Raw genomic sequence first — 26,702 nt, 5'->3', positions numbered from 1 at the left:
GTTTTTTTTTTTTTTTTTTTTGATAGCGGTAAATTAACACGACGCGGGTGACGTCAGAGGGGGGCGGGGCGACCAAGGGCGACCACACCCCCTCCTCCTCCCCCCGCCCCCCTCCGTTTGGAATCATGAGGAAAATGTGCACAACATTTGATATTCACGCAACACTTTTGACTTCAAATGGCAACAGCAGATTAGTGTATGTGGCGATGTGTTATTTTCATCTAAAAAAGATGAAATATCGCAGGGGCATTCATCATGTATCGACTATAAAATGGTCCCGCGCTGCCCTCCCAAACATCCAACACGGTAACCATAGGCGAAAGGTACTGTTTTTACAATAAAACTTATATAAGCACTATTATTAAAACACGGAGTCTGACGGTACTAACTATTGTTACTAATAAACATGTAAATGAGACATTTCCGCCGAATTGGTTTCGCAAGCTTAATTATTATTTTTAGATGACAAGGAAATCGTGAATGACAAGATTCCTGCTCAATTTTCAGATTTGACCGTTTAAAATGTATTGTATTCTTTATAATATCATGTGCTCTCTGAATTGATTTTTAAGTGTGCTGTGAAAAATAGGAGAGAATACTATTTCGGTCTCAATACTTGAAAATTGTGTTACTTGCCATTTCTTTGTAATTATTTATAAAAATGTATTAGCAGTTTCTGAGTGTGAATTACTCCCAGTTCAACGAATCTGACGATGCAGGTAATAAACAATCTAAAATCCATTAAGCTTTCAGAAAAGTATTAATTTGTTAACAGTACTTTTTGCATGTTTGCTCAATATTGACATATAAACATTCTTCTATATAAGCAATTCAAAACTGTTTTAGGTAATCAGTTTGTGCTATTGTGTACTTGGTTCAATCTGTCTTCGTTTTTGCCTCCAGATGAGGACTATGGGAGAGAAAAGGAAACAACTAAGAAGATACGTGCTCCACCTCGTGAAATCAAGCTCAAGAAGTCTAAGAATTCGCAGGAAGACAGGCAAGAATCTGTCTAATTTTAGTACTTCAACAAATAGTATCAGAATAATGCACTTTAAATGATTTAATATGTACCAAATGGTGCGAACGAGTGAATTTCACGACTGGTTTCGCATGTGTTGCGGATCTCTGGGGAACGTAAACCTTTTTGAGATCCATTTTCTCCTTCTGACCCACATATGCGGCAGTTAATTATAACTAGGAAATAAATACCACACACTAGGACATTTTCCTTCTAAGATCAAACTACTAACGTTCCTTTTCTGTTGTCTTACAGCGAGGATTCAGATGACAAACTCTCCAAATCCAAAAATGATTCAGCAGGTGAGTTGCGTTAGTTTCATCTACCATAGATGAATTATTGATTTATAAAAAGACGATTACTCTAATTTTGTGTTTTACAGATGATTTCGGTAGTGAAGAAGACAACGACTTTGGAGAGAAAAAGGAAGACGAAGATGGAGGAAGTGACTATGATGACAAAAAGGCCAAAAAGGGAAAGAAAGGAAAGGCAGAGAAGCCAGGCAAAAAGTCACTGAAGAGGAAACGAGGTGGAGGTGAGTCGCGGATCGACAAAAAATGCATTAAACATGAAGCACCAGACGTTAAACTATCAGCATAAAGTCTAGTCCTATTTTGGGCAAGAACTGCCCATTAAGACAGAATAAGATCACGTGATCAATATATAAAACAATCACAGTTTAGGAGTGCATTACCTGAAAATAGATGCAAATGAAATGAAGCATGAATGAAAATATGGGTGTGTCTGTTGTGCATGACACTTGTGATTCCTCTGCAGATGACAGTGATGATGATGAAAAAGAGGTGAGCAGGAAACCGAGGCAGGTGAGGCAGGCTGCGTCAAAGGCCGTGTCCAAACAGAGAGAAATCCTTCTGGGAGACGGAGGCAGTGAGGATGAGGAAAAGGATGAGGAGAAGCAGGCATACCTGGACCGTAAGTGTGCTAGTTTTGAACTGTGTTGTTAAATATGTTTGGCACTTTGATTAAGCATCATTATTATTAACATTGCTTATAGTTGCTAATGGTTTTGGCCTGGCTAAAGATAAAACAAGTGAACAGAGAATTTATAGAAGGCTTTTAACTGCAGAAGAGTCAGGCAGTGATGAAGACTTCATGGTTGATGATGATGATGACAGCGACTATGGGCACTCCAAAAAGAAAGGCAAAAAAGTAGTGCCGAGAGGAGGAGGAAGGAGAGTGGAGAAGAAGGACAAGAAATCCCCTAAACCCCGACTAAAGGCCACAGGTAACTACTTCCGCTCTTGAGATTTTAGGGTGTGGACAAGAGTCTTCAAAGTTTCTCTTTTTGGGTTTCAAGGAACAAAGAACATCATATGGGCTTGAAATTATCTGTAAATGATATTAGCATAAAATAATGACACGTTATCATTTTTGGGTCAACTATTCCTTAAATTTTCTCATTTAAGTCATGTATTGCTTAAAGGGGTCCTATTATGCTTTTACAAAGTCTTGATTTTGTTTTGGGGATGTACTAGAACATGCTCTCATGCTTGGTGGTTCGAAAAATTCATTATTTTTCACATAATTTACATTATTAAAATACATTTCTCCCCAGCCTGGTACAAACGGCTCGATTAGTTCTGGCTTTGACGAAGGTCCACCTTCCGAAAAACAAAATGTGTTGTGATTGGTTAGCTGTCCCAGTGCGTTGTGATTGGCGAACAGCTTAGACGGTGTTTCAGTACTGCCCCGCCCCTTGCTCCGTCTTTCAACAAAAGCTTTTTGGCGAATCCGGCACTGTACTCCCTCATGTTGTGGAAGCTGTCCTCAGTAAAATGCGCAGCACACAATAGTAAATTGGGGTTATAATGCTCAGGAACGGAGTTAAAAAATAAATTGCAACCACTGTTTCCTGACATCATCCGCTTTCGGAAGCCCAAACAAAGACGTTTGGGCACGGAGGTGAAAAAAACAGCGTTTCAGGCGGTCGCACACCGGACGAGAAGCGCAGCGTCACGCCACGTCTTTAAAATTCAAATACATTTTCTATCAGTGTAGGCACACCAGCGGCGCCGTTCGGCGTCCGTCCATGGCCCCCAGCTACGTCGTGTTATACTTCTAAGAATTGTTCTAGAAATGCCGAAAATTTGACGCTACAGCACAGCAGCTCCTCTTCGTTTTCTGATGCACTAACTCTGCAGCAGCACTTCTTCATCTCGTCTGATGCACTCACTCAACCAAGCGTTCTATCCACAACCTCGCCCCTCCCCACCCCCCCCAACCATTCGAATTTCTGTAGGCGGGAATTCTTTATGATATTCCAATGAGCCGCTTTGTGATATCACAAAGCCTGGAAACCAAACGCTGTAGTCCAAACGAGCCGTTTGTTGTAGTTCTTGAAAAGGGATAAAAAAAAAACGAAATATCTCCCTTTGGAGTGGACTTCAGTGGAGATTTGTAACTTTCTAGATCTTTTTTTATGCACAAACATACACTGACTAAAATTAAAAAAGTGAAAAAGCATAATAGGACCCCTTTAAAAAGGTTGTTGGCCTGAGGCTATTGAATTCGAACATGTCAAAAAAGACTTTTGAAATATTTTGAAGTTTGATGAAACATCCTGCAGTACTGCTGTAGCCACAAGGTACAGGTCAGTAAGATTATTTAAATGTTTTTGAAAAAAGAAGACTCTTATGTAAAATATGCCTCCAAAAACAGTAATATTATGAAATGAGTACTATTTAAAATAACAGTTTTGTTTTAATATGCAAAAATGTAATATGTGACCCTGGACCACAAAACCAGTCATGAGGGTCAATTTCTTTTCAATTGAGAGTTATGCATCATCTGAAAGCTGAATAAATAAGCTTTCCATTAATGTATGATTTGTTGGCATAGAACAATATTTGGTCAATATTTGCTGTCAGGCAGTGCAGTTACAGTGTTGCGCCACAAGGTGGTGGAGCATGACTGTCATTCAACTACACATTCAAAAATGCTGATTCATTCATTCAAAGAGACGTAATGAAACACGCTGTTGAAATCATTTTAACTTTGAGCGCCACTTTAGAAGGCTCAGCTGACCAGCTATGTGTCGATGCTAACACAGAGATTTCGCTTTCCTTGAACATGACAACCTATTTTCACAAATATATATGACTCGGCCTGGAGGACAGACGCAAGTAATCGCACGCGCTCAGTCGATCTCTCTCATTCACTGTCTGTTTAGGCTTGTTAAGTGCAAATCTACGGAGCCTCTGTACAAATCAGCATGGTACACATTGTTATCATTACTAACTTGTTTAATATTCAGTTCACATGCATGAAGTGTAAAACGAGAAGGGCATAACCTTACGAAAAAATAAAACACGGAAAAATCGCGGTTCTTGCATTCCTCTGCGGTTTGCTCGTCTATAGCGCGGTATTGCGATATTGAAGTTATCGCGACAGCCCTAGTTCAAGGAAATAAAACGACAACCGAAAACTAACGAAATTGACAGGAACCGAAACCAAATAAAATGTTATAGTTCCGAACCGAATCGAAAATTTTAAATGGCCATTAACCGGTTAATAACGTTATTTTTATCGTTCCATTTATTATTTGAAATTTGCTGTCAACCAATCACGAATTCCAGTAGTACATCTATGCAAACGTAATGCTGACGCCAACGAGTGAAATGCCCGCTCAGTTTTGTACTCATCATAGGTAAGTCGCAATAGCAATGCACTGGCGTTAGCGTTTATACGAGGATAGTGTAAGAAGGATTCAACAGCTCACACACAACTGCAGTGCTTCTGTGAACGGAGAAAACAGAATAAAACTATAGGCTTACATAAAAAGGAATATAGGCATATACACAAAATATATTTCACTTAAATCAATTGACAGATTAACAAAACGAAAGAAAAAATGTGCTGAGTTACGTTTCATTGTGACGCGCTCAAGTCCTCGGAAAGGAAAACGAGACAGCAGAAAGTAGTTCTTTATTTTGCAAAAGCTTTTACAGTTTTATTTATTTTGCAAAAGCTTGCCAGTTTTGAATAATGTCTTGCTTCTATCTGTATAACCAACCAGCGTTGGTATGACCATCGGGCCGGTGCCTCACGTGCGCGCACAACATATTTTTGCCTGTTCATTATCAAAATAAAATGCCGTTAAAGAGACAAATAAAAAAATGTAACTGCTCCCAGTGGTGTAGTGGTGCCTGGAGAAGTGGGTGTACGCTTAATTTATGCCCCCCCCCCCTTTTTTTTTATTTATTTTTTTTAGCAGTCCAGCAAAGGTGTTATAAACCGTGACATGTAAGAGTCAAGACTTGACGTAAACATAAAACTCTGTCTGCGTTTTTGATCGAAGAAATGACAAACAACAAGTGTTACTCTACTGCCAAAAACTCGCGTTTGAATCATCAGTGGCAAATCATTTAAATGAAAACGTACTTACGTGAGTCAGAACAGCCAGCATTGTAGTCTACTCTTCCAGGATCAGGAAACAGTCCTCCATAAAATGTGCTGCACACATCTGAATATTTGGGTTAAACTGTTCTGGAACAGTGTTGTAAATACAACTTAACCACTGATTTGTAGTCGTGTCCTCTTTTGGAAGATCAAACAAAGTAGTTTCGCTTTCACAACGAACAACACAGCGGCCTAGCGTGAGCCGAAGCCCCGGCTTAGCGTGCGCTGAGGCGGCGGAGTCGAGAACGACGCGCCCGGCAGATGCGACGAATGAGCGGCAACCACATGTGACAGACCCCGGGTTGGTCTCCGCTTTGTCCACGGTGAAAGTTGATGTATTCCCTCAGCGACCAGCACAGATCAGCTCTAGGCATGACGAAGTGGATATCGTCCTCTTTTGGAAGACCAAACAAAGTAGTTTCGCTTTCACAACGAAACACAGCAGCGGCAACAATACTACAGCGAGTATAAAAGTTACACCTTCTTTCTTTGCGTGAACATTTGGGTGGTGTTATGCAAATCTTCCCACATAGTGAGGTAGATATGTGGGGGTGTGTCAGAACGAGCCGTTTTAGGTAGGCGTGGCTGACTCTTAACTTTTATAAAGAATATCTCTTTGGATTTGAGACTTTAGTCTTTGCAACTTTACAGATCTTCTTTATGCACCAAGAGCTTGTAACACTCCAAAGAGAAAGGAAAAATTGAAATCGCCTCATATGACCCCTTTAACTTTTGTGCTTGACTCGCATCGCTTGACACGCCCACATTCTGTCGCCAACGGTCACTGTCGCCGGAAGTCGCCAGCTCTCCATTGAAAATGAATGGGAGCATGTTGCTTTGTTGCTGGCAGTGTGAACGGGGCTTCAGGACCGTGCGCCCCATGACGAGCCCAACGCGCCGCCACAGAAACAAGAATGAAATGCATTCGAAAATAACTGGCATTAAACTCCGTTAGAAAACTCAAACATCTTCCTTTCATCTGCAGCTTCTGCTTGGCCAATAGCTGAAACATACAGCGTAAACTGTTGTTTGAAAGTCCGCCAATTTGCATCAACATTTCCACACAACTTCAAAGAACCCGGTGGTTTAATTGCGTCCATGGCGTTCTTCAAGCCCCACTCCTGGTACCATGTATTATTCAATAACCAGACAAGAAACCAATATAAAATGGTATTATCGGTGCTGGCGTCTTTATTCCACGTGGAACATTCATCATATACAAATTACCACACCTCTCCTTAGCAAATACACTTAACTTTTATACAATCCATTACTGCCACCTAGTGAACTAAACACCCCACTCATTACAGTGAGGGCTCGGTTAAAATATTGCATACACTCTATAACAACACTCTCCAACAGCAGAATGGTACTTTTATTTTTTTTTAAGTCTAATTCCTAGTCCTATTAGAATGATATCTTAGTTTTACCCGCAATATACAGTTTGTGGTTGCATTTTATATGTCCAGACGTGCAGTCTACCAATAACATTAGAGCGACAGAAGTAGGAACGCCCACAGCACAGAGTCTAGCGACATACAGCGAAAAAGTTGCTGGCAGTGTGAACAGGGCTTGAGCCGCTGTATGACTGATGTATCCGTTCAATTTAACTTTACTCCAAATATATAATATATCAGCGTTAAACTGTTGGTCTTTAAAATAAATCTACTTTAGATTTTCACCATGGACTGCAGACCTTTTAGACTGAAAACCTCCGTGCTCCTATGCGGCAAACTTGTCACAGGACTTGCGGTCCTAATAGCGATGTATGACTGTTGTATCCGAATATATATGAAATTGCTGTTTAAAAATGTTTTTTTTTTTAATATATATATATATTTAACATGTTAGTTTATCAGTATTTTTCAAAGTATATTATTTTGGTGCTTTCATAGACTCTCTCTTGCCCCCACCCACGCACGCACGATAATATCGTGTATCGGCAATCTTACGGGCTGGCCATATGACCATTTGAAAAATGACCATATCGCTCAACACTAATATTCATGTAATGGCAAAGCTGTATTTTCAGCATCATTACTCTAGTGTTCAGTGTCATGTAATCCTTCAGAAATCATTCTAATAGGCTGATTTGATGCACAAGAAACATCTCTTCTTATGATTAATGTTGACAACAATAGCTGCTGCTTGTTTTTGAGTTTTTTTCACAATTCTTTGATGAATAAAGTTCAAAAGAACTGCATTTATTTGAAATCGAAATCTTTTGTAACTTATCCTTCCAGAATGAAACATTTATGCAATGAATGTTTGTTTGTCCCTCAGTGAACCCCAGCCCCATGAAAGGCAAAGGGAAAGGTCGCCCGAGTGCGGCTAAAGCAGTGGAGAAATCCTCTCCCAAAGACGACGAGGAACCCGAGAGCCCTCTTGAAGACGAGGAGGAGGAGGAGGAAGAAGAGGTGGAGAAAGAGTCTCCTCCATCCAAAAAGACGAAGGATGACGCCCCTGAAGATGAGGAAGAAGATGAGGAAGAGGATGGCTCAGAAGAGGAGGCTCCATCCGGGGAAGACTAGCCATGTTACTAATGTTGTCCCTTTCTTCTATTTCCCTTTACACTCTTTCCTTTTTTGCTTTTTTTGGGGGGTTTGTTTGCTTTTCAGGTTTTTTTCAGTGTCTGTTGTGGCCTGGCTCAACGGTTTGAACTCTTTCTTTTTCTTTAACCTATAATTTCCATATCGCGAAGGACATTTTCCCAGAACTTGTGAGCGTATATAGCTATATATATTATTGAATAAAATGTGTCTTGAGTCCGTTTATTTATGGGTATATAATCTTGAGGGAAGCCCATCGTTCCAAGCAAGTAGCGTCGCTGTTCGCACTAGGGTAATCACATGACCGAATTCTCCAAAAATGCTTTTGCTCGTTCATTTCCGTAACCTGTATAAAGCGTAGCGTTCACTCTGCATTGTTGCGGCTGATGGTCCTCATTCATGAAATTAATTGCGGTGTAAAATGTTCGTAAAACCATTCTTGCGTAAAGTATCGCAACTAAGGGCCTCCCTCAAAAACAAAAGTGTAAACACAATTGTTTACAAACTGTTACAGCCAATTAGATTGTGCTTGTATTTAACAAACGAGGACCATATTGTTGCGTTTCGTTTGTTTGCAAAACTTCCCACAAAATACAGCAATTTACCTATGAATAGTTTTGCGAAGTTCTACAAACAGTGTTTCCAGAATGAGATCCGATGCGTTTGTTGTGTAGTGACTATCTAGAAAGCCATTCGTTAGCAAGTTTAGTAATAGTTGATGGCGTTTGTTTCGATACTAGCGGTCAGGGTCGTTCTTATCCGAGGATTCGTTTTGTATTTATTCAGCCTGCGCTTGCAGCTCTTTACATGTTGATGATCAGCTGAAGATGGAGAAACTAATGCTATCTAATGCTCATGTTTTGAGAATTTCTTTCGTCGTTGGTTTGCTATTCAGTTTGTAGATTTACCTTTTAAATAAACTTGTCTCGATTTGTGTAGTTTAAACAATAATGCTGTCACTGTTTGAGTAGAATATTCTGGGTTAAAAATGTCAAGTTCTGTTTATGAAATCTGCAGAATTTCCACCGAAAAGATTTGTACCTCAGTTTGTTGTGCACTTATAATGGAAGTCTATACAGCAACTGTACAAGGTTTGCGCCCTTGTAAGTGCATTTGTTTTTTTTTTAGCAAACTGAGATATGATTGAAATATTTTCTGTGATAATCCGTTCTGCAGATGCCATCCATTGAGCTATGCTCATTTTGAACCTGTAATATTTCTAGATTCATGCTCATTTCACTCTGAACTCTGTAATGTGCGTTTGTTTTGTATATATTTTTTTTCGTCCACCAGATCATCTCGTAAAAAGGCAGGAAAGTACGAATGCTTTCATCTCTTTTCTCAAAAAGAGGCACGCAGCGAGTGTTCTGAGATCGGGCCTTAAAACGGTTAATTGCGCGAGAAATGTGAATCTGGTGTCTCGCACACTGTTTCTGCCTTACGAAGCCTGTTTTTTTTGGTTTGTTTTTTTTTAATAAATATTGTACTGCGAAGCTAAACATTCAGAAACCGGGCCTCGTGCCCGTTTTTGTCCGAGATTGTATTGCTGTTGTTGAGGGATCTCTTCAGCCGAGCAAATAACGTTTTAAAGAGTCAAATGTTGTTTTTCTTCAGCCCTGGATCAGATGCGTTTGTGATGTGACAGAGTGGCATATTTGCACTGTGAGGATGAAGAATTGTACTATTCATACCTTATGTGTGTTTGCTCATTAAATATATATTTCTGTTGCTGCTTGTTTTTAATTTCAGACACATATGATGTATATCCCATGATGCATTTCAAGGGGCTTTTCTGTCTACAGCGCATACATGGCATTCTGACTAGGTTCGATCCTTTCTGCCAGGCATCTGAATATTTTCCACTCGTGCTGTCTATAAATTGTTTTTTAACCTAGCTGTCCAAAAATGTATGAATGTTTTGTTTTTTTGTGCTTGATTTAATTTCAAGTTTTTTTTTTTTTTTTTTCTTCCAGATTTTTTTTTTCTTTGTATTGTTTGTTTTTTTAAGAAAAGAAATAAAATGTATCTTCATTTTAATGAGTAACTCTTGTACTGGTGTCTTCTTGTGCAAAACATCTTCCTTGGAGGTGCACATTTTATTAATGTTTTATGTGTGATACTATAATAGGTTAGTGTGAATGTCATTTTAAATGTTTTCATTATTCAAAATCAATTTTCAACTTTGTCTTAAAATGATGAGAACAATAAGAAACGGCATACGTTTAATGCTTCCTCAGCGAGTTTCCATTTGTTTGTGTCACCGAAAAACACATTCTTAAAGGAGTAGTTCACCCAAAAATGAGAATTTACTCACACTTCGGGTATCCAAGATGTAGATGAGTTTGTTTGGGGGGTTTTTTTGTCAGGAAAGATTTGGAGAAATTTAGCATCCTACATTTCATAAATCCGGAAACAATGATTTAAAGTTTAAAAGTCTTAATGATAGATTTGTTTCCTACAAACATGCAGTTTTTTGTTTCACAATACCTTGTTGGACTGGAGTGGTGTGGATTGCTGTGATGTTTTTATCAGCTGTTTGGACTCTCATTCTGACGGCACCCATTCACTGCAGAGGGTCCATTGGTGAGCAAGTGATGGAATGCTACATTTCTCCAATTCTGCTCTAATGAAGTAACAAACTCATCTACATCTTGGATGGCCTGAGAATGAGTGTGTTTTCAGAAAATGTCAATTTTTGGGTGAACCGTTGCTTTAAAAGGAAATCCATAGTTGAATCAGTTCTGACAGCACTTAAGAGAACTCAAATGGTGACAGAACTGTATTTCTCTAGAAACTAGATGAAAAACAATCACATGCAGAATTATCGGAGTATAATGGGTATATTTGAGACACTTCTGTGCTGCTAGTATAATTCTTTATATGATTTACAATTTGATCAAATTAAGATGTAGAGTTTAAGTATAGCAGGTGCAGGAATATGAAGTGCTTATTTTGCAGTTACTTATGAAACCAACTTGATTTTAGTATGTAAGTTAGTTTGTCATTCTATTTTTGTTTCCATACACATAAAGTCGTCAGCAGCAACACCTGATGGCAGTGTTGTCAGATTTAAACTCCTTCAACGAATGTGCAAATCTGAGACTGTTTAGTGTTAGCCATATTTGTGCATTTTAAGTAGATTTTTCTGGTATCCGTACTTAACTACTACAACTTTTTACACATGATCAATATGCTATTGTTTCTTGTCACTACGCGCCTTTTTCAACCTATTGGTGTATCAAGAGCAAGAAGAATGGCTAACATTGTGGATGAGACAGAGGGAGTTATAGCCTTGTCGACATGATTGAGAAATTAGAACCATTCCCAGGGCTGTACAGGGTGACAACTATGAAAAAATCAGTCTGTGCGATGAATAAATTCACCACAGAAGCACACTGCTGCGATACAGATTTGCAATGTGTGTGAGCCTGTTTGTAAACCTGTTGTCAAACAAAGAACATTTAATGACATGTTATTAATCCAAATTCAATTAACAGCCGAGTGTTTGAAATAACTTCCTTTTATGATCTGACATGGTTTCATATCAGAGAATGAGGAAGAAATCAGAGTGATAGAATGCTGTTGATTAACATTGCATTATAAATATATTTTATTTGTATAAAAATAACCAAGATGGCTTGAAGAACACAGATAAATCATATATTGTCGCAATCGTATGTTTATTGTATTTTATTGTCTCTACACGTATTTTATTCAGCTACTGCCATAGATAGATAGATAGATAGATAGATAGATAGATAGATAGATAGATAGAAGACAGACAGACAGATAGAAGACAGACAGACAGACAGACAGACAGAGATAGATAGATAGATAGATAGATAGATAGATAGATAGATAGATAGATAGATAGATAGATAGATAGATAGAAGACAGACAGACAGACAGATAGAAGACAGACAGACAGACAGACAGACAGAGATAGATAGATAGACAGACAGACAGATAGAAGACAGACAGACAGACAGACAGATAGAAGACAGACAGATAGATAGATAGATAGATAGATAGATAGATAGATAGATAGATAGATAGACAGACAGACAGACAGACAGATAGAAGACAGACAGACAGACTGACAGATAGATAGATAATAGATAGATAGATAGATAGATAGATAGATAGATAGATAGATAGATAGATAGAAAGAAGACAGACAGAAAGAAGACAGACAGACAGACAGACAGACAGACAGACAGACAGACAGACAGATAGATAGATAGATAGATAGATAGAAGACAGACAGACATATTATAGATAGATAGACAGACAGACAGACAGACAGACATATAGATAGATAGATAGATAGACAGAGATAGATAGATAGATAGACAGAGATAGATAGATAGATAGACAGAGATAGATAGATAGATAGACAGAGATAGATAGATAGATAGACAGAGATAGATAGATAGATAGACAGAGATAGATAGATAGATAGACAGAGATAGATAGATAGATAGACAGAGATAGATAGATAGATAGACAGAGATAGATAGATAGATAGACAGAGATAGATAGATAGATAGACAGAGATAGATAGATAGATAGACAGAGATAGATAGATAGATAGACAGAGATAGATAGATAGATAGACAGAGATAGATAGATAGATAGACAGAGATAGATAGATAGATAGACAGAGATAGATAGATAGATAGACAGAGATAGATAGATAGATAGACAGAGATAGATAGATAGATAGACAGAGATAGATAGATAGATAGACAGAGATAGATAGATAGATAGACAGAGATAGATAGATAGATAGACAGAGATAGATAGATAGATAGACAGAGATAGATAGATAGATAGACAGAGATAGATAGATAGATAGACAGAGATAGATAGATAGATAGATAGATAGATAGATAGATAGATAGTTTTCCTGTCATCTATCCCCTCACAAACTCTCAGAGTAAATCTTCACATCCCATTTACTGTAAATAATCCATTAAAGGAAATTACTCTATAAAAGCAGGCACACCTGTTGTGCTGGACTGCAAACCCAGCAAGAATGTTGAAGATCGAGTAGAGTCTCTGTGATGTGGCTTTCAGACGTGTGTGTTCTCACAGCTCATCCCGCCCACTTTCCTCCTCAAACTTCTACAGATGTCACTGCACTTTCTACACATTCACATGGGAATCAGTAAAGCCACAGGAGACCACATCACTCCAGCCGACACTTACAGATGGAAATGAAATGCAAGTATCTCAAATGTTGTTTTCTGTCAAGGTTTTTTTTTTGTAACAGAATAATCGATCATGTGTAGCTGATGATGCACCTGTGGCTGTAAAACCATAACTTTATAAAATAGATCACTGTCTTTATATTATTGTTGTTTATTATAGTTTTAATTCTTGGTTTTAAATGTAATGTGTAACTGGGGAAATATTGATGATTGTATTCCTTTACAGACCAGTAAAAATAATACTTTTAATCATTTGGTTCAAATAATGTTATTTAAATATAAAAATGCTTGTTAAATTTATCCTAAAACAGGTGTATTCATACATACAAAATGTCAATTTAAGAAACAAAAAATTTTCCAGGACCTGAAGTTCCCTGTCAGAGGCAGCATTAGGTAAGATGTGACGCGCTTCAGTGCTTTTTCCTGTCTAAAAACTTTTCATGGCTCAGTTATGTTCAACTCAGGTTATACTTAAGACTTAAGAGGCAGGAGTCCAGAGTATGTGGTTGACAGCGAAATAAAAGAGTGTCACTCCTAAGAGTTCAATTCTAATGTGTTTGCGCATGTTGCACCTAAAGACGTTTCTCCTTCCTTCCCAATAATATGTCAACGCGCTGTGACATGAGGAAGTTAGCAGTCACTGTCAATGAACAATTAATATTCACAAGAAGGTTCTGAACTTAAGTGACTTCACAGTATTTCTGTGCATAATGTAGTCATATTTTAAAGTTATGAATGATGCATTTTTTAACAATATACACTAACATAGAAAAGGTTTGGGTAAAATTTGTCAATGCTTTTAAAAGAAGTATTGTATGCTCACCAAGGTTGCATTTATTTGATTAAAAATATTGAGTTTTTAAAAATACAGTAAAAACAGTAATATTGTGAAATATTATCACAATTTAAAATAACTTTTCTATTCTAATTTCTTTTAAAATGTAATTTATTCCTGTGATCATTACTCCAGTCTTCAGAGTCACATGATCCTTTAAAAATTATTCTAATATGCTGATTTGCTGCTAAAAAACAAAACATGTTTATTGTTATCAATGTTGCAAGCAGTTGTGCTGTTTATAATTTGTATGTACTGAAAGTAACAAAAGTAACTTTTTGTATGTTTTTTCTGTCATTTTTGGTCAATTTAATGCAGCAATTAACAAAAGGATAAAAAATATATTAAAACGTAATATTAATATAAAAAAAACTAATAACCCCAAAAGTACTGTATACAAATCAGGCAACTAAATCAACAGATTTAGTTCAGTAAAATGCAAATAGTGTGCTAACGTCAACAATATATATATATATATATATATATATATGTGTGTGTGTGTGTGTGTGTGTGTGTGTGTGTGTGTGTGTGTGAGCAGTACAACAGATTCTGCCAAAATGTATGAATACTTAATAACAATAATGAGATCTCTGTTCTTAATTGTCATGAAAGTAATGTCACAGCGTAAAAACTCTTAATGGACCAAAAAAATGTTTAGAGTCTTCTGAATCTGTTTGGTAGCTTTGTGTGAGCAAGAGCATGTAGCCATAAAGTTGGATATATGCTTCAATGTAAGAATATTCCAGTATGGCTAAATAGCTTCTTTCATCACTGCAGAGTTTGAAGAGGTGAAGAGTGGATAACCTGGACATGCATGGCAGGATCTCGCAGTTGTTCTTGATTAATGCATTAACATGTGGTCTGGAGGTATGTTTGGCTGCTGGGACCATCTACATCCCACCTATGCTGCTGGAGGCAGGGGTGGAAGAACGATTCATGACCATGGTACTGGGTAAGTCACTTCAAAAGAGGTCATTTTCAAAAGTTATTTTTTTAGAGGTCAGTGGGGTGGCCTAGTTATTAAAGATTCTGGACTGAAAGCCAAACATTTTGAAGGTGTTGGAATGGCTTCTCGTGAGCTCCAAGGTTTTGAAATGGCGGGCACGTGTAGAAATACGTGATTTGCACAAAGACTGAGAATGCTTCTGCGTTCATACTATATCAGAAATATGTCAAATATGAGTTGTCAAACACAGATAACAAGTTCCTTAAAGGACATATACATGTATCTGACATGACGCAAGAAGGTGTGTCGCCGTGTTTCCAAAAGCGCTATTCACGCTATTCAACGTTCATTGAACGCTGACGTAAAAACAAACATAACATATACGTATATATATTCATGGTTACATTTGATTCACTTACTGAGCCGCAAATTCCCCGTCAATGCATCGTCACTTCCATCTCTTGGGTTTTTAAACTTTTTATTGCCAAGGACACCTTGGATCGCCTTGTGAGGGGCCTCTTTTCGGTAAAGACAGCTGTATCATTAAAAAAAATATTGTAATACTACGTCATTTTTCAGTAATTAAGTATAAAGTATTCAATAAATAAAATGATTCAGTAATTTAATACAGCGTATTGTAATGAAAATAAATAAATAATTAAATAAATTAAATTGTACTGTATTGTACAACATTTTTACAGAAGAAAAATAGTGCCATACGATATACATTTAGCAGAAACTGACATCCAGAGTGAATTTACATTTGATGTTTTATGATTTTTTGTTTTATTTCAGCTGTGGGACCTGTGCTGGGGCTGATCGTTGTGCCTCTAATTGGTTCGGCGAGTGATAGCTTGAGAAGTAAATATGGCTGCAGACGTCCCTTCATATGGGTGTTGTGCATGGGTGTCCTGCTCGGTCTCTTGATCATCCCGCAGACGTCTACCCTCGTCACCCTGCTCACAAAACAACAGCGGCATTGGCTGGAGGTCCCGCTGCTGGCCCTTGCCATTTGTTTGATGGAATTTTGTGGTCAGGCCTGCTTCACACCTTTGGAGGCCTTGGTTTCTGACCTCTTTCCTGGAGAAGAGGAGAGTCGCAAGGCTTTCTCCGTCTACTCCCTCATGCTCAGTCTGGGCGGATGCATTGGCTACCTGCTGCCCGCAGTTGACTGGACCACTTCAGATACCGTGGTCTACTTGGGTGGACAAGAGGCCTTCATCTACGTTGTTCTGACGGGTATGGCCTTCATCTCTGAGGAGCAGACAGGACGAGCTGGGGGAAGCTAAGGTTTCCAGAAGGCATGAAAACCTGAAGACTTGCTGCTGCCCTTGTGCGGCATTCCACACAAGGACGTTCTCTAGTCTCCTTTCTGTGGTTCCCCGAATCTACTTGCTGTGCAGTCGCATGCCAAAAGTCATTGCAAGGCTGTTTGTCGCTGAGTTGTGCAGTTGGATGGCACTTATGTCCTTTATGCTCTTCTACACGGACTTTGTTGGAGAGGGATTGTATAATGGGGTTCCCAGTGATGAGCCAGGCTCCTTGGGAAGGACACGCTATGATGAAGGTGCAGGTTTATCTGTAATATATACAGAAAAAATATAAAAAAATACTTAAAACAAGATAAATTTGTATGAGAAGCAACACTGCATATCATATAACCTGTTTTAAGAGAATGCAATGAACTCTCAGACAAAAAGGTACAAAAGCTGTCACTGGAGCAGTACCTTTTAAGGGTAAAAAAGGTACAAAAGTGTACACACCAGTGACAGCTTTTGTACTTTTTTTCCTGAGAGTGTATATTTAATAAGAGTGTATGTCGTCTTACTGCACTTGCAATTTTTTCTTCACTTGTTTTACATTTAAACAACAAGAGTTTGGAAAAAAATCTCTACCAGTGCAGTAAAACAAAATGTGTTTATATTCAAAATGAGACTATATTCACAGTTCATTTATTTTTGTTAGTATTAGCATGTTGCTGAGCTAATAAAAGTAAATATATTCATAACACACATGCACACACACACACACACACACATTTGTTTCTGTGAATTATGGGGACTTTCCATAGACTTCTATTACTTTTATACTGACCAAATGGTATTTTTTATCCCTTAACCCAACCCTAACCCTAAACCTACCCCTTACAGAAAACCTGTTTGCATTGTTACACTTTCAGATAAACATCATTTACTTATATATATATATATATATATAAAATTTTTAAGAAAGTCAATACTTCAGCCAATACTGATTACGTGATAGTAGTTAGGTGTTAAGTGATAGTAAAGACATTAATAATGGTAAATAAATAATGTTCTTTTGTACTTGCTATTCATTAAAGAATCCTGAAAAACATTCCACAAATAAATAAATATAAGCAGCACAACTGTTTTCAAAATTGATGATAAGAAATGTTTTTTTTCAGCAGCAAATCAGTATACTAGCATGATTTCTGAAGGATCACATGACACTGTAGCCTGGCGTAATAGTTTATATATGGAATCTAAATATTTTTGTGTTATGTCACTCCAGGTGTGCGAATGGCCAGCCTGGGTCTTTTCCTCCAGTGTGTGACCTCTGTGATCTTCTCATTGCTTATGGAGCGTATGGTGTTGTGTATTGGAGTCAGAAAGCTGTACCTGAGCAGCGTGATTCTGCTGGCTGTGAGTACTGCAGTTATGACCGTATCCCACAACATTATACTAGTCACCATCGTGACTGCTGCTACATGATACACCTTCTGCACCCTGCAGATTCTGCCATACACCCTCACATGCCTGTACCACTCAAATACACAGGTAATGACTCCAAACAAAACATCATGCGTTTGTATAACTTCCACATTAATGTTTTTATCCTAACCAGCTGCACTTCTCAATTTCTAGGTGTTTTTCTCCACCGAGAGGCACAAAATTCCTCCATGAGAGGATTTCTCCATCAGAGATGTCGCCCTCGACTAAGCAGAAAAGAACTAATGGGTGCGTCAATGGCTATCCAGCCTTCCAGAGCAATATAAAAAACTCACAATCACTTGATCTGCATGTGTCTATCACTTTGGAGCCACAACCTTCAGCCGTCAGAGGCATGGGCACAGACATCGCCATTTTAGACAGTGCCTACTTGCTGTCTCAGGTGGCCCCGTCCCTCTTTATGGGCTCCATCGTGCAGCTCTTCCAGAGTGTGACCGCATACATGGCCTGTGCGTCTCTGTTGAGTCTGGTGGCTGTGTATTTCTCCAGTAAGATCGTCTTTGAGAAAGCGGATATTGATACGAGATGACTGAGATGTTACCAACAGAGCAACAGACTCTGGATAGTGACAAAAACTATAAAGGGCAGCTGCTTCGGTTTTGTATTTTTGAAAAGAGAGATGGCAATGTGCAATTGAATGCATACAGGTAATTTATTAGAAAAAAACATTTGCTGTATATATTCAGCAAACAATATATGGTCATACATTCACATAAATTACAAAAACATAAATGATTTGACAGAACTATTGTTACGTAACCTGTGGCTTACAATTATTATATTTGCAATATTGCACAATTGTGTACCTGTTAAGGAGAGCAATTACACAAGTAACAATGAAGCGTTAGATGACTTGGGTGTATTGAAGTGCAGAAAAGTAAACATGCTGAATGTTTAAAGTGAAGATGAGTAAGAGTTTTGGGTTTTGAATATCGTGACACAACTCTGTACAACCTGTTAAAGAAAGAAAGAAAGAAAAGAACATGGCTGAAGACTTGCTGGTTATTCTTTTCTGTATTATTGTGCTGGAGAAACAAAAGTCTAAACTGCATGTCTAACACATGTTTGAGTTGGCAGACACATAATTCTATGCATAGCATTTAATTTCAAAGAATTTGTGTGTATTTATGAAACTTTTTGTTTTGGTTCTAAGATATAGCCTAATGTTGCTATCTTTTAGCACCTTAATCTAAAAGATAAAAGCTATTTGCAACTATATTAATTAAAATAAAATCTAATAAACTTATACTGCATTTTATAATTGAGGTCTGGCTATGTAAGGACTAGCATAATACAATTTTTAGCCATAGCTGGCCATCTCTTGATTTGTGATGGGTGGCATCAGGCAGTTCTTTATCAACTACTGCCATCTAGTGTCTCTATAGCAGCTGCTTTCATTTTTTGTAGTCAACACAAGACATATTTACCCATCATTCACTCAGTTCTCTAATATCGCCATGTTTTTCTTTCTTTTTCATTTTCTTTCAATTAGAATTTTTTGACCAATTTATTAATCATAATAAATAAATAAAAACACTTTATGAATCAACTTGATTTTGTATTTTTTTCTGTGACAATATGAATATATAAATAATTAAACAAACAAATACATAAATAAACAAAAGCAAAGGACAACTAGGTTGCAGTAAATAGCAGTATTTCCGTGATATTTATGATAACTATATATATTTTTTAATTATAAAATGTGTCATTCAACTTTCAAACATTTCATCAAAGTTTTCTTCAAATAACAATTTGGATGGTGCATTTTCGAAAAAAATTTTTTTTTTGCATTATTTTATATTATAATTATGGATGCATTTAAAAATGCTGCATGCTTGTAAATGCTGCATGCAAAACAGTCAATAAATGCATCAAGACCTGATTTTTTTTTTCGCTCTCGTTTGATGTTTTTCCTGTTCTTATAAATAATTCATGACTCCTTTTACTCTAACCAATGACATAACTCGTTTTGGGGCGAGCCCCCGCCACGCAACCAATCAGAAGCGAGGAATCGGATCCGTGCCCTCGAGTGCGTTGCGATGCGTGTCATGTGACAGGCCTCTGCGAGAAATGCCAACATGGAACCGTGGCAAGGACGATGTTCTTCCCAACAATAACATTGAAAGGGACACCTGGATTCATCCTATGTCATACATCCACAATCCGGACATTTCAATCCATATTTACACGAGGTAATGAGGCATGCGTATATCGTTTTACGTTCGATAAAGCAAACCGAAGTCGATTTTTAAACAGAGGGTCAGATTCGATCTAAATGACCCCACTTTGTTGAACTTGACACCTGTTTCTGGGAAGGTTGTGGCCGTGTTGTGCAGAAGCGGCAGTTGTGCTTGGCTGTGTGTTGAGAGCATGTGTGCAGGCCTGTGTTCCTGCCCTGCTGACGCACTTTAGTGAAACACATGTCTAGTGCCTCATGTGTGTGCTGTAGTTGAGCCTCGGTGCAGTGTTTATGCAAGTTTGATTATGTCGTTTCTCTTGTCGTTGGTTTAGTGTGCATTGTGATTTATTTTGTGGGGGTGATTTGAACAGCCCCTCCTCTTTCTAGCCCATAAACCTCATTACTTTAATCTCAGGACGCGTTGTAATGATGAGCATGGGCTCATGTAAATATTGGCTCCAGAACTGTTTGGACACTTGAAGTGCATTTTTCATTGCATCAGATCAAAACATCACACCAAGTGTATGCTAAGCTAACTAAATACAGACCTGACTTAACTTGAATGAGCCATTTTGGAACCAGGTGATTTGTATTGGATGTTTGAATTAAGTTACAAATAAAAAAAATTGTCCAAACACTTTTAGTTCATGCTGGAAAAGGGAAAAAAAAATAAATAAAATATATATATATATATAATTGTATAATATTAATTATATTTTTGTATTACGCTAGGCAATAATTTCTTATAATATTATATATAATATTATGTATATATAACTATATATATATATATATATAGAAAAAAAATAAAAAAAATATATATATATATATATAATTGTATAATATTAATTATATTTTTGTATTACGCTAGGCAATAATTTCTTATAATATTATATATAATATTATGTATATATAACTATATCTATATATATATATATATATATATATAGGCTACATATTTGCATAATAGTTGTGTGTGTGTGGATATATATATATATATATATATAGTTCTTCTCTTATGATTTTTTTGGAATGAAATGTGAGCTGGAAATATATTTGCTTTTTTGTTAGTGTGTTTAAAGTGTTCAGATACTTTAGTGTGCTACTGTACATCACTGCTTCTCCTCAATATTCAATTTCTATCTTTTTTTTGTTGCAGTGTTTACAAATCGTGGCAATACCTTCGGCCTTCCTCTGATCTGCACACCAACAAATGGTCTCCATAAGTGACAAAGCGGTGGCCGCTTCTAATGAATCGTTAGCGGACCATGCCTTGGCCACCTTGCTCTTCATGGAAGTGGGCAGCAGCGAGAGCAGCGAGAGGGGCAGCTCCATCTCATGCTCCAGTCCCGAAACCGGAGATGCTGGAGCTCAACTCAGCTACAGCCCAGGGGAGGAAGACGAGGATGATGGGCCGCTGCAGATCTTTTTAGACTCCGCTGAGGAGATGTTGACTCAGCCGCCCAAGCTGCCTGATTTTATACCCCAGCTCTCCAGCACCTTCTCTCCAACCCTAGAGGACATTGAGGAGTTCTTGATGGAGAAGATGGAGCTTCTGAGTGATGCTCCTCTGAGTCCGGAGGAAAAGTCAAAGGAGGATGAGCCTCCCATACAGCCGTCTTCCCCCGGTGACGCAGAGCCGAAATCCAGCCCGACCACAACGCCTCCTGCCGCTCAGAGTGTTAACACCACAGCTAGTGCCGCGCCGGTGCTCGTCGGTGCTCCGTTTGTGCTTCAATTACAACCTCTCCAGCTAAGCCACGCCCTCCCTCAGCCAGATGCCCAATCGGGTGTGGCCAACGGGCTCCGGGTGGCCCATCTGCTGCTCGGTGTCCAAGGGGCACAGAACATTACCCTTCTTTCACCGCAGGTGCCCTCAGCAACTCTCCTCCCCATTGTGGGCGAGGCCGTCAACCAAGACCAAAAGTATGTGAAGATCGCTCCCCTGCCTATTGCCGTCAGGGCGGTCGGAATAGCGGGCACAAACCTGGTCAAAGCCATCACTCCACGTCCATCCAGGACCTCCACAGAAACCTTACGGGTACATAAATGCTCTCACCCCGGGTGCGAGAAGATGTACACCAAGAGCAGCCACCTGAAGGCTCATTTCCGCAGACACACGGGAGAGAAACCCTACCTGTGCAGCTGGCCGGACTGTGGGTGGAGGTGAGCACTGAAACTGGACTTTTATTCATGAAAATAATCAACATGAAAGTGAGATGTCTGTCAGTGATGATAACCACATTAAAACTGATCCTATTTGCTCCTGTAATAATCAAGTCACATGATCTCGTATAGCCTTTTGTACAATACAGATTGTTTCAAAGCAGCTTCTCAGTAATAAATAAGAGAGTATTAAAGTTGCAAAGTTCTTCAGTTATGAAAAGAAATGAATACAGTTTCAGCAGCTCTAAAAAGACAATCGTGTCATTATTCAGCTCAATGCCGTTCAGTGATGATTCAAATTAGTTCAGTAACAGTGTGAATGTTGCAAAGTTCATTAGTTATGAAGCTAATTCAGTTCAACTATAAATATAATTGCTCTAATTGTGTAAAATTCATTGGTGCACAAAAATATTTCTTCATAATCTTTCATAAAAATCTGCTCCATCTCTGAAACAACTTTTCTTTTTGGCTGATGTCATCTAGGCCATACAAGCCATTGTTAATAAACAAGATTTTTTCATATTTTTAGAAGATGTCTCTTATGCTTACCAAAAATAGGGTAAAAACAGCCATAGTGTGAAATATTACAATTCAAAATAAAATAACTGTTTTCTTTTCAAATGTAATTTATTCCTGTGATGCAAAGCTGAATTTTCAGCATCATTACTCCAGTCTTCAGTGTCACATTCAGAAATCATTCTAATATGCTGATTTGCTGCTCAAGAAACATTTATAATTATTATCAATGTTAAAACCCGTTAATATTTTTGTAGAAACCTGAATTTTTTTCAGGATTCTTTGAATAATAGAAAGTTCAGAAGAACAGCATTTATTTGAAATAGAAATCTTTTGTGACGGACATTATAAATGCCTTTATTGTCACATTTGATCAATTTAAAGTGTCCTTGCTGAATTGAGGTATTAATTTCTTTAAAAAAAAATGTTAGAACAGAAGTGTGGTTCATAAACAATAAGGAAAAAAGCAATGCTCAAAATATTTGAGTGTCTAGAAATATCTCTTTGTGAGAGCAATTTCTATAAATGATTATTTAAAAATGATAAAATCTCATGAGAGCAAGTCATAGAAATGTACGTATTAGTGGACTAGTGTGGGAACCTTGTGAATAGGTTGAGCTGTTTAACCTCAAATCCTGTAACGGGGCCTTGATTTAATGATTTATTTCCAGAGTTGTGAGCTGATGTGTATGTCCTGCTGTGTTTTGTGCTTTAAAGGTTCTCTCGTTCTGATGAGCTGTCCCGCCATCGGCGGTCTCACTCGGGAGTCAAGCCTTATGAGTGCACAATGTGCGACAAAAAGTTCGCCAGGAGCGACCACCTGTCCAAACACACCAAGGTGCACCGGGGTCCTCGCGCCGGCAGACTAGTCAGGGCAAACGTCTGATCCCCGGATAAACCTGGAGTGTGATTCCTGGAGTCTGAGAGGGAAAGCTATGATATCGAAGCTGTAACCCTCCGCCTTCATTTTTGTCTCTGTTTCCTCCCCCATTTTTTTATCCAGATGTTTGTTTATCTTGGTGCTACACTCAGCTAACTTGAAACTCAGGGATGTGATTGTTAAGCTCAAAGCAGATTTCTGGCTTCTTTGGAGGGCTGAAGTAAAGCTCACAGTCGATTTCATCACGTTTCGTCCTTCGCTGGTGTATAGCTACAGGTTGAGCTGCAACAGCTTTCGAGATCTATTCTTATTGCCTTTAAACCAGGTTGCAGGAAGTCTGGAGATCTAAAGGGCAATACGGAGTATAATTTGAAGAAACGTATGTCCTGTACAGTTTGTGAATATTGTGTTATAGATGAAAATATACAAGGAAAACAGTATTTTGGTCAGCTCTAGCACGTTAACTGAAGCAAGAATGCGGCAGAATTTTCCTTAAATTAAGACAATATGCACTATGATTTAGGCTATGATATTATGCATTATCAAACATGGCCTCTGTCAGGGCGAATCTGAAGAAAAATGCAATATTTAGTCCTATTTTATCCAAAACAAAAAGAATGTTTTACTTGGATGTTGCATACGTTGTGACATTGTTTTTATTACTGTTAAGTATCTTTAATTCTCCAAATAACCAGTAGCCATGCAAAAACCTCTCATTTTTATTATTTTAATGCAAAAACATTAAAAATTGTAAAAATAATAATTGAATTACCGTATTACTCAAAGAAATATATATTTAATTTGTAAAGTACAATTGTAAGTGAGCACTATGAAAAGTATTAGTTATTAAAATACAACAGTGACTGATAAATTATACCGATTTCTATTATCAAAACAAAAAATGATAATAACTGTGTTACAGTCATGAGAATTAGTTGTTGTTTTTTTGCAGAGAATTTGGGGTGGAAATGCACTTAATTGTCATGAAAATAATTCACACTATAAATAAATCACACTATAAAAAAAGAAAAAAACTTAATTTAATTATTTTATTTTGACATTTCTGTATGAGATTCATCATACTAAATTACCCTTCTGAAGTATAGCTCTTATAAAAGGAATTCTTATGTAATGCAAAATTAGGTCCGATGCAGGTATTTGTGACATGTCACAAGTTTTTACATTTTTACTTTATTCAAATATAAATCGCGCAATCCCAATCGCGTTGAAATATCCGGAATTGTCTTGGCCCAATCACATCCCTGCGCCAGCTGAAAGGTATTTATGCATCAAGTTGCTTTCCAGGTTTTTTTTCTCGTGCCTCATCTCTCTCAGTCTGTTGAGAGCGTATGCCAAACCGGGCTCCACGGGGCCGTGGATAACATCACTACACGTATGGATGAACTTATGTACTGTAAAACATATATAAGCTAGAAACAATTTTCTCTTCGATCTGTAGTCACACAAAGAGAATTGTTTCCTTTATGTCATTGTAATGTGCTTTGCATTAGATAAATGCATTTTTTTCTACTTTGTGCCGTCACGGTTGATAAGCTAAATCGCTGAGGACAGGTGTTACTGTTCACAAAAACTGGCAGCTGATCGCTTCCTGTCGAAATGAAGCTATCTGGACATCATTTTACCGATACGCCATTGAAGGCTTCAACTCCGTCATTAATGGGACTGTGCTTGAGTTTCTTTTTTGAGAAGGTCATGTTAATCTTCCACATGGAGTGAATGTCCTTGACATCATCTTGCCTTTTTACATCTGGTCTTAACTACTTTATGCGTTATTTTTCCCCCCCGCTCTACTTAGTAGCTCATGTAGGCTTTCATGAACTATCAGGTGCTCTACATACTTAGTATCTGGACTTATCAGTTCTCTAAAGTTTATAGCAGTTTCTGAATGATCACTTAGGTACATCATTTTTAATATCGCACAGAGAGCATCCTGATTTACAGTGTTTTTTTTTTTGACTAGTACTGTCATGTAAGATCTAATTTTTCTTGTTCTCTCTTTTTTGAAGAGAGAAGTCTGTTTTTTTTTAACATTATCATCCGTGATTTTTCTGCCACCACCTTCATCCCAATAAAAGCGTTAAATTATTTCCTTTACCTACAACTTCACGTTAATGCATTAACAGTTTTCATTTACACAGACCATCCGACTATAGCTGCTCTCATTCCATATAGCTGGTCAAAGTTAGGTTATATTTTTGAATAACTGAAAAAATGCTATTTTCCTATGTAAGAAAATAAAGTAAAAAAAAAACTGTTGGAAAAGCTGTGATATGTCACCTTTAAGGTTTAAAGTCTAATCAGCTATTTAAAGGAAAGTTCTGGGTTAAATACAAGTTAAATCATACTAACCAAGTCTGTGCAAATTCTAACAAATATCTGAACTTTTGTAACGATCGTGTGAAGGTAAACCGGGTGACTTTCTTATTTTTTCTGACAGTGTATGAAAAGCATTGTTCAACATTTTAGTATTACTATTATTATTTTGACATTTTAATTTTAAACTTTATATGCTTTTGTCATTCTTAGTTGTTTTGTGTTTCTATTTTGTTTTGTTAGTATTTCTACTTTTTGTTCATTTCAAAATTTGTTACATTTCAAATTTTCATTTCGGTTTTCAATTTCATTTGAATTTGAATTCAGTTCGCTTTTGTTTAAATATTTACATTTATTCCATTTATTTGTATTCTGTTTTATTTTTAGTCATTATAGTACTTCAACATATTTTATTTCAATTAATTGCAAAGGCAACGTTTCTATTTTACTTTAGGTTTTTCATTATTTTATTTCAGGTAAACTGCTGGTGTAGTTTTAGATTTATGTAACTAACAATGATTGGTGCAGAAAGAGAATTCCACTTATGCATAACTGGAAGCATATCAGTCTATTTAAGAGACAATTTAGACTTTAAAGCCTATTAACAAACATTTTTGTGTGTAAGAATTAATTGTTTTAACAAAACTGCAAACTTCACATTCCTGCTTTAACCCTCCAGAATGCTTCCCCCCATATAACTACAGACATTTTAGTTTTTTCAAACTGGAGGAAGAGGTCAAATAATTGTCCGTCGACAAAAATAATCTTCTGTTTTGGAGTTATGCTTTTAATAATTCACATGGTTTTCTTTCTAATGCAGAGCACTTTTAATTCTGACAAATGCTTATTGTTGGCGTTAGTGCATGTTTTAGGAGAGTAAAAGCGACA

At 37.5% G+C, this 26,702-nt stretch overlaps 2 protein-coding genes and 1 pseudogene across 2 annotated transcripts in view; all 3 read left to right on the top strand.

Annotated features, from left to right (window-relative positions):
• Positions 1 to 9,922, top strand: part of nucks1a (nuclear casein kinase and cyclin-dependent kinase substrate 1a) — an 11,199-nt gene extending 1,277 nt beyond the window's left edge. The window contains exons 2-8 of the mRNA XM_016259738.1: positions 684 to 719; positions 904 to 1,000; positions 1,277 to 1,323; positions 1,404 to 1,556; positions 1,799 to 1,954; positions 2,109 to 2,267; positions 7,724 to 9,922. Coding sequence (XP_016115224.1) covers positions 684 to 719; positions 904 to 1,000; positions 1,277 to 1,323; positions 1,404 to 1,556; positions 1,799 to 1,954; positions 2,109 to 2,267; positions 7,724 to 7,971 — 896 coding nt within the window. The 3' untranslated portion in view covers positions 7,972 to 9,922. The remainder of the gene's footprint in view (positions 1 to 683; positions 720 to 903; positions 1,001 to 1,276; positions 1,324 to 1,403; positions 1,557 to 1,798; positions 1,955 to 2,108; positions 2,268 to 7,723) is intronic.
• Positions 9,923 to 13,519: 3,597 nt separating this feature from the next.
• LOC107573301 (solute carrier family 45 member 3-like) lies at positions 13,520 to 18,714 on the top strand (annotated as a pseudogene).
• A 1,055-nt stretch (positions 18,715 to 19,769) lies between these two features.
• Positions 19,770 to 24,202, top strand: LOC107573302 (Krueppel-like factor 15). Its single transcript, XM_016259737.1, has 3 exons — positions 19,770 to 19,931; positions 21,078 to 22,084; positions 23,318 to 24,202. The coding sequence occupies exons 2-3, from the start codon at positions 21,132 to 21,134 to the stop codon at positions 23,484 to 23,486; spliced, it is 1,122 nt and encodes a 373-aa protein (XP_016115223.1). The 5' UTR covers positions 19,770 to 19,931; positions 21,078 to 21,131; the 3' UTR covers positions 23,487 to 24,202.
• Positions 24,203 to 26,702: the final 2,500 nt, after the last annotated feature.

This window comes from Sinocyclocheilus grahami, unplaced genomic scaffold, assembly GCF_001515645.1.
Source record: "Sinocyclocheilus grahami isolate Dianchi unplaced genomic scaffold, SAMN03320097.WGS_v1.1 scaffold1914.1, whole genome shotgun sequence".
NCBI lineage: Eukaryota > Metazoa > Chordata > Actinopteri > Cypriniformes > Cyprinidae > Sinocyclocheilus > Sinocyclocheilus grahami.
This window is presented reverse-complemented; position numbering and strand designations above follow the sequence as displayed.

Coding starts and splice junctions, on each gene's coding strand:
- LOC107573302 (XM_016259737.1), top strand. CDS start 21,132: ATGGTCTCCATAAGTGACAAAGCGGTGGCCGCTTCTAATGAATCGTTA. Junction 22,085..23,317: donor TGGCCGGACTGTGGGTGGAG/GTGAGCACTGAA, acceptor TGTGCTTTAAAG/GTTCTCTCGTTCTGATGAGC.